General features: G+C 41.3%; 1 protein-coding gene across 10 annotated transcripts in view; it reads left to right on the plus strand.

Moving 5' to 3' along the window:
- Nucleotides 1-18,310, plus strand: part of GRIA3 (glutamate ionotropic receptor AMPA type subunit 3) — a 212,686-nt gene that overhangs the window by 150,220 nt on the left and 44,156 nt on the right. For all 10 annotated transcript variants that reach the window (XR_004647162.1, XR_004647163.1, XR_004647164.1 and 7 more), the window contains one exon: nucleotides 4,434-4,632. Coding sequence is in view for 7 of the 10 variants with exons in the window: in XM_034781955.1 (XP_034637846.1) it covers nucleotides 4,434-4,632 (199 nt within the window). In the remaining 3 variants the exon portion in view is untranslated. The remainder of the gene's footprint in view (nucleotides 1-4,433; nucleotides 4,633-18,310) is intronic.

Here is an 18,310-nt window from a genome sequence, read left to right on the forward strand (position 1 = left end):
CATATCAGCAGATGGAGTTGGGAGGGAAAAGTCCTGTGATGTTATTTTCCTGACAAAAGAGGCTGGCAGTCCCTGCCCAGTTGCATTCTAGCTCTTTGGCTGGCTGGGCTAGACACTGGCTTTCCATCTTTACTTTCCACAGAGATTTTTTTTCCAACCCGTCCAAATCACCACGTGTAGCTACTTTAATGTAGGTTGCTTCAGAGTGGTGGGTGTTTAATTTTTCTCTGCAGCACTCTGGGGGAAACAGCTCTATGGTTTCATCCAGCTTTTTCTGAAATGAGCTCAGCTGTTGGAGTGAACAGAAGCTCATTCCAGATTTAACAGAATTAGATCAGAGAACTGGAGAACTAACCTGTTCCTCATCCTCCAAGAATCATCTCTTGCACTTCACATCCCTCAGGAAATCCCATCTCTTTGAGCAATCTCTCCTCCCTTCATCTCATCACTATCTCAATGCCCAGACTCTCCAGCCCCGGAACTGTCGTCAGGTATTTTATCTTGTGTCTGTTTGTCTTGTTTTTTATCATTATAAGCACTTTAGGACAAGAACCGCTTACCTTTCTGGGTGTGTACAGAGCTGTATAAATTATTATATCATCCTATGGCTCTGTGGTTTCACTGTTCCTGTATTGCTTGCCTTTCTCACTGGTAGCCCAAACCTGGAGTCACTAGAGAAATATCAGTAACGTCTCCTGCAGCAGGCTCATGTTGGATTTGTTGTACTTTCTTGTCAAAGGGCCCAGGTTGGTTCTTCTTAACCTGGTTCTGACAAGTCCCAACTTCCTTTTGGGTAGTGCTCAACCCTGGGGCTTCCTTGGTGGATGTGCTGAGCTGTTTTTATTTTTATTTTGGCAGCTTGTAATCTGAACTCAAAGCTCTGCCCTCCCTTAGCCACATAGGATATCATCCTATTGCTAACATGCCCTCACAGGCACTCGCTTTATTTCTCCGAGGTACATCTTAGACAAATTCCTCAGACTGCTCCATTACATTGGCTTGACACAGATATAACTAATCTTTAAAGCTGCCTTTTTAGTGAGCTTCTGTTTGGGCAGACGGGGGCTGGAGCTTCAAGCTTTTTCACTGCTCGTGTTATCAGAACGAGGTAGTGATCAAGTCTGTTCCCCACCTCTCCTAATTCTGTGTGGGTGCCTGAGAGGAGAAAAAAAAGACTCCTCATGCACTTACTGCAAAGAGCTTTTCTTATGGACTCTACAGGAGAACTGAAATTTAGAAAGTCAAGTCACCTATTTATCCTTTTGGGAGGCCCCAAGGAAAGCTTGACAACCTCTGTGCCTTGTGTGTCTTATTGAGCGTGAGACTGCATTAAGAAAGCTTATGCTGTCCAAAACACTGAAGGTTTCTGTCATAGCTCAGGCCTTGAAAGCCATCTCTTCCTCATGGGCAAAGAGGCAATACTTCCCTTCTAGAGCTGAGCAATGTGGCTGCCTGAACAGCTTTACATACTCTTTCACATCATTACAGACTTGATGAAGTGGCCTCTGCAGATATTGACTTCAGCAGATGAGTGAGGGGAGCTAAAATCCATCAGTTTCACAGTATCTTTGGATACCAGCCCACGGCTGTTCTTGCAGTGGGATTTGCTGTTGATATTCCCTGGGCTAGAGATATACTGGATAATCGCAACTTCATACCTGTTAGTGTGATTTCTCCATGTCCCTCTAACCCAACCCAGATTTCCAACTCTGCTTCCGTTGTTTTGGCAGTATTTTTATGGATGTGTATTTTGATGTTGGGTTTTCTTAGAACTGAATAGAATTTTTATTACTCACGAATCCCCTCAGTGGGCAATGCCAGCCAACCCCCGCTTTATGAGGTATGGGGTAGGGCTATAGCACAAGAATATTGCCTTTTTCTCATCTCTATCTGTTGGTAGGTGAACTTGTACCCACTGCTTGGGGGTGGCACAGAGGGCCTTGAAGGAACCCAATAATCAGAATTTCTCATTTTCTCTGCATCAAGGGCAAGAATGGTCTGTCTGCTATAAACCCTACTGCTGAAATTGTCTATTCCTTTATCACTGCAAAAGATTGGTGTCTACTGACACTTTTTCTTGGATACACCATGTAAATAATCATTAGCAATTACAAGTATAAAATTAATTATATATGGTAGGGTCCAAATCATAAAAATAAATATTCTTAGGGATTTTTATATGTCATGCTTTTAAAAAATATGAAAACTTTAGGTTGTGGGGGGGCTTGGTTTTGATTCTTTCCCCCCACCCCTCTTCTATTCGAAATAGACACTTTTCCTTGTTTATAATACTGAGAGGAAAGAACCCTTAGCTGTAAATGTTTGGTAGAACATTTCTGTACACATAAATAACAGACCAAAAAAAAAAAAAGAACATTATTAAGTTTGCGAAGTCAAGAACTCAAAAGTTAGGAAATGCCAGAATTATGGTTGCCAGTGCATGTAAAGTTCCTCGTTTCCTCTATTCCACATAAAACCGAGGATCATTTTCAGAGCAGAAGAGATATAGGTTTGACAACAGGCATTTAGCCACAAAACCCTGTACTGGTGCATTATTAGTCAAACAAACATATCAATGACTAATTCCTCAATGTGTGGTGAGTGCACTGTTCCAAATGTAAAATATACTGCAAGTGTCCCAAATGGGGCTCCGTTTTTCAATCATTTCTAGTGAATTTGTGATTTAAATTTTGGGCTACAGAATCAAGGTCATGGACTTCAATATATTTGGGACCTGATTCTGCTTCCACTGAAATCAGCGAGAACTAGAACAAGGAGTTGAATAGATAATTTTGTACCAATCTTCTGCAGTGTTACTGATCACAGTGTCATTGATCAGCAGGTGCTTACCTTTAAGTATGCACATAGTCTAATTGACTTCAGTGAAACTACTCACATGCTTAAGTGCATTGCTGGATTGGCACTAGAGTGCTCAGTACGTTGTGTGACTATGCCCTAAAATTGGGGTTTTGCTTGAGGAAGCAGTACAGGATTGGGTCCTAGACAAGCATTTAGGCCCTTATGCTCAGTTAAGATCCCTACACTCTTTTATACCAACTGAGGACTGGCCTTTTATTTTACAATTTTTTTTTCTTTTGCATTTTTAAAAAAGCTAAGGGAAAAAACAGGCAGTGATTAGATTTTTCACCTCACTCCTGTGCTGCTTTGGTGGTGTGGGCTGAGATGGGAATGTGGCAGACCCAAATTATTAAATGGTAACATGCATCGTTTGGAACAGTGGGTTTTAGACATGCACATTTTAATTAACATAAAATATACCAGAATGTTTCCTCATTCTAATGGGTAGGATTCAGACTCCCTTAATTCCCATTGTGCCATGGCATGAGCAGACCTCATACTGCTCCCTTGGAGTAACTCCTCTTGTGCAGGCCTCAGTGGGGAGTTTATTTATCTACAAGTCTTGCATGTAATCAGCTAGCATAGAGCATTGGATGGGACTTCTCTACCCACTACCTATCATTGATCTTCTGCAGAGTAAGTAGGGAGGTGCGGGAGTGGGAGGGTTCCTGTGTTCACCAATCTTCTGCTTCCATTGGTCAACTACTGTTGACCTATTCCTGGCCCCTCCAATCCCCATAGATGCCTTCCTTCATCTACTTATAGTGTCTGACTTCTGGAACTGAAGTGCCTGCTTCAGGTTCTTTTAAAATGCATACCCAGGATATGCCAGGCAGTAATAACTGCATCAATTTCTCCTTATAAATAAATTACAAATTACCTTATTTATACCAGGTTACACCTGCGTATTTTACACAATAATTACACACTACACATCCAATTAACTTTTGAAACACCCTGCACATCACCTTACTCATTCCTTTCTCGGGACAAAACTCATAACTAGGTTTTGCAAGGATCAAGCAAGAAGTGCACAAATAGAGTCTTCAAGCATTAGTTGTATCATCCTCGGCTTTATTGCTGAAACTTTTCTCTGTCAACTTCTGGCCTCATTAAAAATTAATTTAAGGCCAAAATTTCAAGAAAGTGCTTTGATCTGTGTCTATACAATTTGTACATGTCCCCACTTGCACAGATATGTAGGAATGCATGCACTTAGTCTCAGATCTGCCAAGACTTATGTCTGTACTAACAGTGCGTAAAATTAAGTCATCCCATTGAAATCCTGTTTAAGTCTTGGCAGGATCAGGGCCTTAGAGACAACTCTTGGGCTCTGTATTCAGTTTTCACTCAATCAGTGAAACTTCTCCTAAGTAATCCCTGGGTAAGGATGTCCGGATTTGGCTTATGTTCATCCGTTTTATGTGCACAAGAAAAATCTGCAAATATGGATTTTTGTACACCAAAAGGGTTGTGCATGCAAACCTTACAGGCCCAGTTTAGGATGTTGCTTCCCTTCTAGAAGACAAACACAGAATGGATTAACAATTTTGACCCTGTCTGTTTTACTATAGGTCTCTCTCAGGACGAATTGTCGGAGGAGTCTGGTGGTTCTTCACCCTCATCATCATCTCTTCTTACACTGCCAATCTTGCTGCCTTCCTTACTGTGGAAAGGATGGTCTCTCCTATAGAAAGTGCAGAGGATCTGGCGAAGCAAACTGAAATAGCCTATGGAACCTTGGATTCAGGCTCAACCAAAGAATTTTTTAGAGTAAGTAGTCTGGCTTATGGCAGCTTTGTTAAACCTGTATCACAATTTTCCTAAATAATAAATCCCTCATAAACAAGACCCTGAGCCTGCAAGCACTTCTGCATAGGCTGAACTTTGCTTCTGTTAGTAGTTCCACTGACATCAGTATGTAGTATCAGAAGCTTAGAGCAGTAGGGTTAGGTATCTGGGGCAATTTGAGTAGCGAGGCAGCTCCCCTCCAAAAATCCAATATTCCAAGAAGAGTTTTGGTTACCCAGTTTCAGAAGCTGAGCACGCGGTGCAGCAATATAATGGCCAACGTAACATTTAAAATAAGACCCTTGGAGCAGTGACTTTGAATGTGTCACATTGCCAGCAGTCAATAAATAATAATTAGAACTTCCAATTTTGGCCTGTCTTTGCCATAATTAAACAGCGGGATGGGAAGCATGCTTTTGCATTTTTATACGATAAATTGTGTGCTGGAAAGATTCAATATTGTACAGAAATCTGCTCCCCCCCGCCATTTAATAAAACAGTGCTTATGTTTGTGGACCGGGGCTGGAGATTGGATGTGGTGAAAAATAATTTTCAGGATTTTTCACGGGTAAATATCTGTTAAAACTGGAAACCCAGGGCAAGATCTTCCACTGATGTAAATCAGGCTCTGGCTCCAAAAGTACATATCTGCATTAGCAGCCTACCATTTAATCACTATATTCACTGCTGTCCATGACCAGAAGAATTTGGGAGATTGGATCATTTTTCCAGGTTAAGGGGCTGAGGGCCAAACCCCTACTCCTGCAATCTCACCAGAGTAAGGTCAGAGGATCAGACCGCATGTGCTGTATGAGTGGCCTATGCTAATAATTGAGTGGAGAATAATGGCTGTATTGTTGTGTTGGTAACAATTAGCTTGAGGAGCTCCTCCATTTTAAGGTCAGTGTCAGACATCAGGTATTTGGCAGGAATCCCAGGTGGCCAGGAATCAATCGTTGAAAGAAATGGGAGGTGCCTTCCTGGCCATGAGCTGAATAGCACGGGCTCAGTGGAAGCCAAAAAAACCTCAAACGCCTGTAAACCGGATTTTGTATGTTTAAAAAAGTTATGACTTTAAAGCCCCTTCTGGACTTTCCAGGCCAAATGGCTCTGCAGTGCCTAGAAAGATCAGACATTAAGGCTGTGGCGTTTTTATATGTAGAAAAGCTTTCAATGGTGCAAGACTGAGTATTGCCCATATTGGGCAGGTAGCAGTTTGAGGGAAACAGGAGAAGAACTTTCTTTCTCTGGTAGGTTTATTAAAAACTGATGGCTGCTTGAAGCTGCTCAGAGGGTTGGAATGTATCAGTGATCAGAGAGTAGGTAAAGCTTTCAAAGAGGCATGTATTACATGCTCTGCAGTTTATTCTCTGGGTATCCACCACATGTGTGTATGTGTACAAACATACACACACACACACCCCAAACATAAATATTATATATATACACACAATAGTTCCATTTAAAATATTTCGATTTACCACTGGTGGTATCAGATACTACCGTTGCACCCTATTTCATGCATTAAAACATTACAGTGTTGACTCCTCTACCACTATTGATAAATGCTGACCCTTTTAATGGTGACCTGAGTGTGTAAAATTTTGCACAAACCTTTCACCATATACACATACAGACACCATCTGTATAGAGAGAAAAAGCGTTTATGTTTCTGGCAGAAAAGCCGGCCTAGTATTAGAAATCTTTGATGCTATTTACAGGCACCTCACTTTTCCTAAAGGAAAATTCTGCATCTGATTTTCATGCACCCATGAAAATAGAAAAAGGAATTGTTAGGGAGAGTTCTTTATTTTCTTAATAGTCTGATGTAACGTGGGGTTACATGTCAGAGCAAGATCAAAGGAGCAAGTGGGTTTTTTTTTTGAAAGGATACAAAGTGTAGTAAAAGTATGAATACTTTATTGTGCTCATAAGAGTCTTGGGATGTTCTCTGACACTCTCCTCAAGCTAGGGGAAAGCAGGGTTCTAAATGAGGATGAGCTATAAAGAACTGCCGGCTCTGTGTCGAGGCATAAAGAAAAAATGGGGAGGGAGGAGAGCAGAGCACCAGCAACAGAGGGAGCAAGCACGAAATTCTGCTTTATGCTAACAAGGAGGACAAAAGGGGGAACTGGTGGCACAGAAACTGGGCCCGCTCAGTCCTTTGTATGCACTGTGAGTGGCATTAACCAATGCTTGTCTGCATTTTACTTTCCTGAGAGCTCTGCATTATTTCAGTTGTATTATTAACTTCCAGAGAATAACCAATTTGCGTGTCATGCTGGAGCATGGAACTGATTGTACCCAGTCTTCTTCCATTGATTTGAGAAGGAGAAAAAGAGTATGTCTTTATGTGAACACACACCTTTAATAAATATTTCATTATACGATCTCTGTTAGCTCCCTAACTTAATAATAATGTTGGCTTAAAACTCAGAATAACTCTTCAAGAAGTTTGCAGTTTCCGAATGCCTGCTTCATAGATTATATTCACTCTGTGCTTTGGGCTTTGTCTACACTAGGACATTACAGCACTTTTCTCAGCACTGCTGGGAGTGACAGAGGAAGCAGGAGTGTAAGCTGGCCACAGGTTACAATGGTAAAAGTGCCTGTGCCCTATCTCACCCTCGCCACATTAGTGCTTCCCCTTTTGTAACCACCAGAAGAGCTGCACCGGTGATAGCCAGGAGTGGGGAAAGTGCTAACAATTCCCACTGTAGATGCATGCATAGAGAGAGGAGGAGGGTAACAGACTTCGCAGCATTGGACCAGGAAGGAAATAGTCTTAAGACCCATGACAGAAACGTGCATGTGATGGGTAGTTCTCTTTTCTAAGACACAAAGCTAAACATTTCTCCAAACACTCCTCTCAAAGTAGACTTTACTGGCTGGTGAATGGAGCCAGATGAGCAGTACTGAGGGGGGGGGGGAAGCCTGGTATTTTTCTCTCTAATGGAAGTTTCATCTGCCCAATATCTTAGCTGCCTTTAAGGGTGAGCTGTGTCCACAGCCCATTCAGTCCTTGGCCTCTTTGCTGAGATGGTTGGCAAGGTTTCCAGTGAGTATTACTTATGTTGGTGTTTTTTGTAACATGGACATTTATGCAGTAGGAACTGGACTGAGGCCAACGACTCATTCCACATGAACAGATGGTAACAACTTTCATCCCCTTCCGCTCTGGGCAGGTTCCAGCCAGGGACCTATTCTATATCGTTGACTATTTCCCCACCCATTGCAATGCCTTCCAGCTAGACACCATCGACGGTTGTAGATCAAAGTGAACTGTAACATCCCTTTTTTCAAATAAGCCTGCTGAATGCTGTCAATCTGACATTTATTTGAAAGTTATCACAGCAGGCCATATTTACCATCTTAACTAATTGGTGAGCTGCTGTTTAAGGATATTCATTACCGCAGAATATCTGACAACCAAAGGAAATGTGTGTTTTTGATGATAGTTGCTTATTTCTGATCAGAAACGTTTTACAATTTTGCAACAATTAGCTTATGAAGGCATCATTTAAATGGCAATCAATGGATTTCATCAATTCCCATCATGATCTCAAAGGGCCTTCATTCCTATTGTAAGGGAAAATGAAAGGAAAATCTCTCCTTGGAGATTTATTAACATAAAGACTCACATTAAAGACTCAAAAATGTTTCTATCTTTCTCTAGAAAAAACTGCTAACCTGGAAAGCAATTTCAGAAATGTAACTTCCTTCCTTTATGGGTTTTATATGGTAGAACCAGCCATTTCTAATCCATTCAATTAAAGTTTCAATAAATATGACCAGCACGTCAAATCAATATGGAGTAATTAATCTACATTCAGCACTAAAAATGTCTAATATCCCATTCTAATTGGTTTCAGAATTCCAATATGCATATATTCCAAAGAGATGACCTTTACAACCAATTAGTAATTCTCCTGTAAATGGGGCCGTATTGAAACTTCAGTAGAAGAGGAAGTACACATTTCTAGACATTTACAAGTGTAACTTGCTCTTGAATTCGGATGGCTCCTTTTCATTGATCACATGTGACAGCATTAAGGGGCTTAGCAATAGGGTTCTGCAAAACAACATGTATAGTTTAATAAGTTGTTGATTGGCCGACTAGTTAGATTTTATTGAAAATATTTGAAATGGCATAATGGCGTCACTGCTTTTGTGCAATGTGGTGCTTTACAGAAGAACATACTGCTGTATGGGACATTTAGAATGATCTTGTCATCTTGCGTTTCCTCCTTTTTATAGAGAAACTGAAGGCATCTCATAATCAGACCGCTAAAACTATGTTAAAGTAACGTTTGGGAGGGAACTGTCTGGCTCAAAGGATTGGTAGTGGGCCACAGAATGTTTCATTTCCAGACCACTGGTTTGAATCCAATCAAGGAAACTAGTGAAGAAAAAGAAGTGTTACCATCTGATGGCTATTTGTTGCCCTATGTGAAATGACTTGCTGCTCTGCATCCTGTTCCTAATTGCCTATCACGAATGATACTAATTGTCAGCTTTGTTAGATGCTTCGGCTGACAAGCCAAGGATCAAGTGGACATGGTGGCTGAGCTGCCCCCTCGCTCCTACCGTTGGTCCTTGATATTTGTTAGCTGTCGTACAGGGAGGCTGACATTTGTCATTGAGACTGCCTGTGCTGTATCTTGGCTGGGAAGAGTGCGAGCCTCAAGGCCTTTGGAAGTCAAACAGACCAGCCAACACCTCTTCACTTAAACCTGAAATACCTTGAATGTTGTTTTTGTTTTAAAAGAAAAGAATGATTCGTATTGGCAAAAGTCAGGAACCTCAGAGCTAAGGATGAAATCCATAGGTGAAATGCAGGGGACTGAAGAACAGGGAGTGAGTTCATACCATCTGAGCTGCAATGCATGGACACAACTGAGTACACGGGGGCGGATTTGCAGCCTTAGCTCTGACACATCTCACTTTTGTGGGTTTTAAGCAAATGATTATGACTTTAAAGCAAAGCGTCTGCAATCTAAACTGGGCAAGTATAGGACGCTATTACAGCAAACAGTGTTATTAGCAAACATAGGATCTGGCAGGCTGGATCAGCCACTATCCTGTCTCTGCAAAAAGAACAGGAGTCCTTGTGGCACCTTAGAGACTAACACATTTATTTGAGCTTAAGCTTTCGTAGGCTACAGCCCACTTCATCGGATGCATGCAGTGGAAAATACAGTAGGAAGATATATATATACACAGAGAACATGAAACAATGGGTGTTAGTCTCTAAGGTGCACAAGGACTCCTGTTCTTTTTGTGGATACAGACTAATCCCAGCACCACTGAAGATGGGGGGCACAAAGGAGGCTTTCAGTTATGGTGCATTCTACACCTCCTGGGGCAATTTGAACCAGCTCTCAGTCACCTTTCAGACCTAATCCTGCCCTAACTGCAACCCAGGACCTGGCCCAATATCTTCCTGTGCCTACAGAGGAAGAAATTGTCGTTGGTAGAGGAAACAACCAGAATATGTTCTGAAGCAGTAGCATGTGCTAACAATTACGTTACACCAGTTATAATTCAGCAATCATGTTACAGGCGGTTATGTTTTCCTGCTGTAATACTGCATGAAGACAAAGAGTGCTGATCACTGAAATAAATTGTGTCAGAAAGTGATTTAGTAAACAGGGAGTGTCAAATGAAAACCAATACTTCCCATGCAAGATTTATGCATTTAATCCAATCAAACTATAACCTAGTGTTTCTGAAGATCAGTAATAGAGCCTGCTAAAAATACCATGGGGAACTGCTTTTGAACCCAATGGACTTCATCTGTAGCTAAACTCTGTTTGATTTCTAATTTCAAAATACAGTTTGCTTGTGAAGATACAGGGCTTGTTCGGAGAACAGCATTCATACAAATACTTTGCTCTTGCCTTTGGATAAAACTAGGATAAGGAAAAGGTTTCTGTGTTTTGGCATCAAGCACAAAGTGATCATAACAAATGGCTGACAAAAATATTGAAGTGTGTTTACATGTATAGTCTCTAGCGAATGGAATATCACAGAAAACAGATAGCTTCCAAAATATGAGATAAACAGATCTTTCAGATTTGATGTAGAAAGCGAGCAATCAGGCAGAGCACTGACTTAAACCTCCCTTAAACAGTCTGGTGAATCAAGGTTGTTGTTTTATTTATTCCTAACACAAGGTTTGATGGGAAATGTTTAGGTCAACATTAATAACTGCAACGGGTCATTATTTATTCAATGTTACTAATAACGGTTAACTCCACATATCAAGGTGTATCTGTATACAATATTTGTATAGATTCAATATTTGTTTAAAACAGACTAGCACAGTATGAATTTTAAGTGTTTTTAATAAATAAAATATGGAAAACAGCATATATCCACAAGATATAAAAACATGCAGAGTGTGCATGTATATATGTGTGTGTGTGCATATACAAATATTTATAAATGCATATGTCTATGCACAGAAATAGCAGTCTTTCCAGTGAGTGCATAATGAATGGCCTGATAGTAGTTATTTTCTCTAACAATCTGCTTCTTTTGTCCGATTTCCCTTTCTGCGCAAACACTAACAAGCAATTTTAAAGAGTGAAGCAAAGCTAGTGTTACATACCTACAGAGCAATGGTTTTCTTTGAAGTGCTCTAATTAAATGCGCTGTTGTCTTTACATGTTGGATTGAGAAGGAAAATGCCTTCTTATGGAAATTAAAATTAGCAGGCCATTCATTATCCACTCCTGGGACAGATGTCATTCATCTGAAGCCTAGGGTTAATAAGAATGGGCCAGTTAATAAGGAAGGCAGACTAGCAAGATTTCTAACCAAAGCTTATACTGATTAGGTCTTAGTAGCAAGTGTTTGCATAAGTATTCACATTACCATAAACTATACAGCATGCATGCTTCTATCCACTCGGTTTGTGATTATAATTGGGCTTTTCAATGCACATACGTGTAGCTATAATTTAATAATGTGAACTTACATATTTAAATAGTCATTTAGTTGCCAACAGCTTTGTGTAGGTGACTTATTTTATCAGGTCAGGCATAATATATGGAGGTGAAATAACAGCGTATCAGATATAGCTGTGGATATACAGCTGAAGCAAAGCTGTGAGCTCCCCAGGAAGAAATCACTTGCTGTTTGAATGTTCTAGTTTTTGGAGACCAGCAATATGATAATGATATTGCTCAAGACAGTGGGGACACCTAGTTTCTCAAGTTACCGTACTACTTTATATAATCCTGCTGTGCCACACAACGGTGTTTTGAGAGGGATTCATTTAAAGTACATGGGTGCTGACAAATTACCCACCACGCTGCTAGTTTTACTTTTGCATAATTAGCAAATACATGAAGGTTTAGAAACTTGAATGATGTGAATATGAAACATCGTCTCATGCGATGCACTGGGATTGCTCCATCATTGCCTGGATATTGGCCTAGTCTGACTGGAGCGGAAAACTTGTCAGGCCTAACAGTGTTCAGATATCGTGCTGACAAATGTTGTGCCATGGAAATTCATCAAGGGCCAAATCCAGCGCATGGCCTGAATAGCTGAGTTGGGTGATAGGAAGATACCCAGAAGATTCCTCAAAAGCTGAAGTAATCTCCACAGGTCCTTTTGTGCCACTCCCCCAAAGGAGGGCAGACAGGAGCCCACCATCATCTCTTCTGGTGCCTACTTTTGCATAGCCTTGCTCCGACACAGCTATGGACTCCCCCACTTATCCAGTCTCCCTTTGCACAACAAAACTACATTGGTTCTACTCCAAAGGAACCCTGGGGAGTTGTGGATGTGCCCAAAATGAATGGGCAGGACTAACTTTAGCCACAGGCTAATGTAAGAGGTTAGCATGACATGAGATCTTTTCAGAGTAGGATACCCAGGGCATCATCTCTTCTAAATTTCCAGAATTTACTTTTCCATTGAATGTGAATACGCCTAGGACTGGCTCTGCTAGTGAAACATAAAGAAGTTTGAAAAACCAGCCCGTCTGTTGGTAAAAGGAGTCATTTTAATTTTGAGTTCAATATTGCAATGCGGATGAGTGGATGTCAGCAGTAAAGTGCGGGGAGATGAATACAGGCTTATCCTGATGTTCAATATTGTGCAAGGAAAGGAAATTCTTTAAAACTTGATTTACAATCTATTACTCAGATGGTTATTGACATACCAATGAAGTGTAGGCTAGTTACAGCTTGAATGGTGATTTGTTTGTCTCTTTATATGAATTCAGCTCACTTGAAAAAATAAGATTTGTCTTTTTTAAAAAGAAACTACAGCATATTATCTATTTCCTGCCCACACATCTTTTCAAAATGATCTGGACTAGTGTGAATAAAATACTGAAGAGAGACTAGTAATGGGAAGCTTCTTTTATGGTGAGGGCAGTACAATTGTCAGGGGAAAATTTGCAAAAAGTTACAGATGTCTGAAGGAAATTTTGGATTAGTGACTGATTCATGATTTTTGCAAACATTTTCTGCCCCTCCCTATATATTTAGTCCTGACATTTGGGCTTTCTCCCGACCTGACACCCACCAAGGCCCCTCTTTGCCGCTGGTCCTGTTCTGAGCAAGGATGGGAATATACCTCTACCTCGATATAACACGACCCGATATAACACGAATTCAGACAGAATGTGGTAAAGCAGTGCTCGGGGGCGGGGCGGGGCTGCGCACTCCGGTGGATCAAAGCAAATTCAATATAACACGGTTTCACCTATAACGCGGTAAGATTTTTTGGCGCCCGAGGACAGCGTTATATCGAGGTAGAGGTGTATATAAGGGGTTCAGGTGTTTCTCTTTCCCACCCTGCAGGAGTGATCAGCAGCAGAGAATCTCTCCTCACAACCTCCTCTAGGCCGGGTCTGAACTGAGTTACAAAGGTCCCAAAAGAAAAACAGGAAGCCACAGATTTGAAGGCCCTGGTTCTCAGTGACACCCGTTTATACCTGAGAGTGTCACTCCAATGACTTCAGGGGAGTCAAACTTCAAACCAGTGTGACAAGAATGAGGCAGAATGACTCTCATCACAAACTCACTGCCTTCACTGGGTGATAGGAAGATACCCAGAGGTATCTTGGGCTCTAAATATTAGAGCCCAACAGCCAAACTTTTATTTTATATACCTATGGGATGAAAAATTAGTATATCCCAGCAATGTACAAGTAAATTCAGTACACACAACAGAGCCTTGCCTCAGACGTTTGGAACTTGGTAGAATGAGGAGCTGGGATTAGTGAGGGAGCAGCACATGGTGCATATTTCTTTGGCGAGGGAGGATGTGACTAACTTTCATTTCACCAGGAGTTTTAAACCAGGATGTAATAAAAACAAGATGATCATGTAGTGACCCTCCTCAATATAGGTAATCAAAGTGCCGGCATGTAGATAAAAGCTGTGGCATGTATCTTCTACGCTAGCATAAAGTTTGGCTAGTTCTGCCACGTTTTCCCATGCGACCTTCAGTAAGTAACTTAACCTCTCTGTACTTTAGTTTACTCATTTGGAAAATGGGACTTCAAGGGGGAGCTATGAGACCTAATTTTTTCTTATTAGTAAAGAGCTTGGATATCTAGATGAAGGCACTAGAGAATTGCAATAATTATGTTATTAGTACAGTGTTATTATAGCAGCCATTATGTGCTCTACAGTAGCTCATATACAGTCTGTGGGCCTATCACTGGGTCATCCTCTGCTCTTTCAAATATTGTCATGTGATCATTTACTCTCACCTGAGTATCCCACCAGGGAGAGGCAGAGAAGACATGTTAATGTATCATTCAAAGAACAGAGCAACTAAAAGTGCAGCAGCTACACTGAATTACACTGTCAATTCACTGCACTGAAAGCCCAAGGTATTGGCCCTCTGCCTGATTGATATGGGTGTTGAACCCTATGACCTCGAGTCCATGAGACAAGAATGATACCAAAGGAATCCTCTGGCACGCTTTTTCACTTTTAGTTAGTAGTATCCACCTGGCTGCACATACATTGTTGGATCCAGCAACTGCTATGGAAAAGCTAATTGCATTTAGGAAAGAAAAACTGTGAAGTGTGGGAAAGAACGGTAATATTTACACATGACCAATTAGACTTACAGCAGTGGCAGGTTATCCAATGGCCCCTAGGGCCTGTGCCCAAGGGCCTCGGCCAATGGGGGGGGGGCCCTGGAAAATGGGCACCCCAGCAAAAATCTGCCACGGGGTGGCGGAAGTTGGAGCCCTCGTAGAAGCCGCAGGGAAGCCCACGCGCCCCAACTAGGGTTGCCAGTTTTGGTTGGACATATTCCTGGAGATTTCATCACATGACATAATCTTTAATTAAAGATTAATCTTCTCCAGGACAATCCTGGAGGGATCGCAGAAGCGCCGTGCAGGCCAGGGAAGCCCCAGTGCCCTGACCCCAGCTGCGGCCCCAGGAGGCGGCTGTGGCAGGGAGACAGAGCTTCTCTGGTCTTGGGGCCACAGTGTGAGGGGCAGAAAGGAGCCAACAGGTTGCAGGGCTGCAGTAGGGGGGCGGAATGGGGTGGGACTGTGGGCAAAACGGGGGTAGGGTCACGGGGGAAGGGGCAGAACAAGGGTGGAACCGCAGGCGGAAGGAGTAGGGAGAGGCCCCCCATGTGCTCTGGCCTAAGGCCCCAGGAGCCCTTAATCCACCTCTGACTTACAGCACTGTAGTATGCACATGTAGATCTATATAACAATAACACGGTATCATTCAGATTAAACAGAAACTGCACTAATTTTATTGTGGACTTTAGCATTTTGCATAAGCAAACAGTCTTCCAGTATTGACTGCCCCTATAAAGTGAAAGTGGTTAAAAATGTCACACAGAGTAGAAGAGCATGTTAAACTGTGTTATGTTGTCTTTTCGCTTTCTGTCCCTGCCTGTTGTTCTGGCCAGGGTACAATGCACCCTTGCTGTTGGCTTCCTTACCTTACCTTTCTGGCATCTTAAGATTCATAGCCACAGCATTGACTAACCATTGCAATGTGTAACCGGCAAAGTCAACCTTAAAGAAAGCCCAAAAACATTTGTAATGCAACAAATACTAAGAGAAAACAAGATCACAAATGGCCAGGTTGTGACATATAACACTGAGTTACAGAGGGAACTCGAGGAGGGCTTGTATCGCCTACGCCACCTTCTTGCAGCCACTGGTGAAAGGAGCGCAGAGGGGATGTGGCCAAAATGTGCTACACATTTACTATCCTCAGCTGGTGGATGGTCCTTGGGGGCCATAATCAAATGGTACAGTTTCCAGCATTTCCTAGGCTGCTCTAAGGTATATCAGGGTGAAAGCCATCTTAGAACCAGCCCCAGGGCGCTACAACAGTTGTTTTCTGGTCCCACCATCTGATCCCAGTAAACTCAGCCAAGATTTGGCTGTGACTCAGTGCCTGCCAAATTATACGCATTGAAATTCTATTCCGAGAGCCGCGATATTTTGTGTTTTTTCTCAAGCCCCACCTCCTGGATTCTTATGAACATGTGAGAATCTCAGCTTTCTCTTTTTTTTTTTTTTTTTAGAACGTTTCTAGCCTTCATTGTGCAGATGAGAGCTTGAAAACATGTCTCCAATTGTGACCTAAAAGTTCAGAAATTGGAAAAATCCAAAACATTTGGGTGGGTTTAAATCTCATGATTGGGGGATCTAATTTGATAATTTGGAATGCTTGTGGTTGGCAATACTGATATTCATAAGAGCATCTCAGATGTTATACCCCATAGTCTATGGGGAAAGAATTCTCTGGTATGTCTTCTGGGAAAAGGAGAAAAAGAAGTAAGAATAATTTAAGCCATATTTTTTAAATAGTCTAATACAGAATATCTGAGGCAGTGTTTTTGAACAGGGACTCTAAGTAGAAGAGAGGATAGAATATTCTAAAAAGAAAAGAACTCTATTTAGAACTAAAATATTTTAAGAATGGCTGTAAAAATATGGTTTTGTTCTAGTATAATGGCTTCACTCCTTTTCAATTTTGGAAGAGACTGATAGGAAATCTGAAGGAGGAGACAAATATCTGCATAGAGGCAAAGATAGTACAGCCTTTGAAAGAAAGCATTGGTTCTCCCAAAGATATTTTACTGTGAGTTAGAGGTGGATTTAGCTAGGGGTTTGTTTTGGTTTTGGAAAATGTCATCTGGGTAAGTTTTGATGTTGCAAAAACAAGACCAGACTTCATTCACATTCAGTTCCATTTTATTCGAACCAAGTTTGCTAATTCCTGATTTAGCCCATTTCTGCCATTGAGTGTAATGGAAAGAATAATCTGTGATTGACAGGTAAGCAGACATGCCAAACCTGCGGGAAAAACACAGAAATTGGGCTTGTTTTTGGCTTAATTGGCTTGTGAGTTGCTTGTTGGCTAGTTTTTGGCTTGTACCTTGTTTGGCTTGTAGCTTGTTGCTTCTTTTATTTATTTATTTATTTTTATTATTATTATTTTTATTGGCTCCTGGCAAGCAGGGACAAGGGAGAGAGAGAGTCTGGGTTACACAGCGGGCCCACCGCAGTCCCAGACTGCACACTGGGGGATCTAGTCACAGAGTGTTGGGGTTCTTAGGGATTGGCTTGTTTTGGCCTTGTTTTGAAATGGGATTAGCTTGATTTTTGGTTTATTGTGAAAGTCGGGGTGCTTATTTACCATGTGAAAGTTGGCAATTGTGCAGGTAAATCTGGTCTATTTTCTGATGTGTGTAATATTTAAATCCAGCCTGGATGAAGCTTAATATTTATGTTGGAGAGTGTTGCATTTTTTCATTTAAAATATCAAAATGTCTCTCTCTCTCTCTCTCTCTCTCTCTCTCTCTCTCACACACACACACACACACACACACAAACAATGGGAGAATTAGAAAGTAAAATAAGATTAGTGAAGGGTGAAAAAATCTGGACTGATTGTGCTGGGGGGTTATTTTAAAATAAAAACATTGCTACCTAAGGGAGATTTATATTTGGATAGTGATTAGTGATGGACAGAATGAAGTAAATTCTCAGCATGTCAGGCAGGGAATTAGAGGCGCTGCTTGTGTTAACATTAAAAGCTTTTGTATGCCTGGCAATAAAAATATACCCTTATGTCTGAGGTGAAGGAAATGTACGTGGTTCATGTTTATGCATAAACTTCTCACAATGAAGAGGGAAAACGGTTGTTGACTAAGCTAAGGTCATGTCTATTTATATCTACAGCAAGCTTGTGATAATGAAAAGAGGCTTTAATGTGTCCCAAGGCCTAGATGAAACACATTGAAATTTTAACATGTGTGAGGGGGGAAATGGTAACAATATCCCTCTTGAAGTTCCAAGGAAGCGTTTATTGATGGATTTCTGAAGAGCAGTATCAAAGAAATGAAAAGGAATTTGCAAAACACAGAAATCCATTCCATTTTGGGGCTTAGAATATGTCTTATATCTGTGCTTTTAAGCTTTTTTTTAAAAAAACTACAGTACTTTAAAAGTCATCTTTTAGTCAGAGGCAAAGTATTTTATATACAGAGGCTGTTTATATCTGTAATATGACCAATATGACCGCCAACCCAAATATGCCTCCAGTGATGGCTACTTGGCCTTAAAAACTGCACAAGTAGGTACTTCCCAAGGCTGGCTCTCCCACACTGGTATAACAGAGAATTGTGTGGGGAAGCAAAA

This window comes from Trachemys scripta, chromosome 9 (assembly GCF_013100865.1).
Source record: "Trachemys scripta elegans isolate TJP31775 chromosome 9, CAS_Tse_1.0, whole genome shotgun sequence".
Classification (NCBI taxonomy): domain Eukaryota; kingdom Metazoa; phylum Chordata; order Testudines; family Emydidae; genus Trachemys; species Trachemys scripta.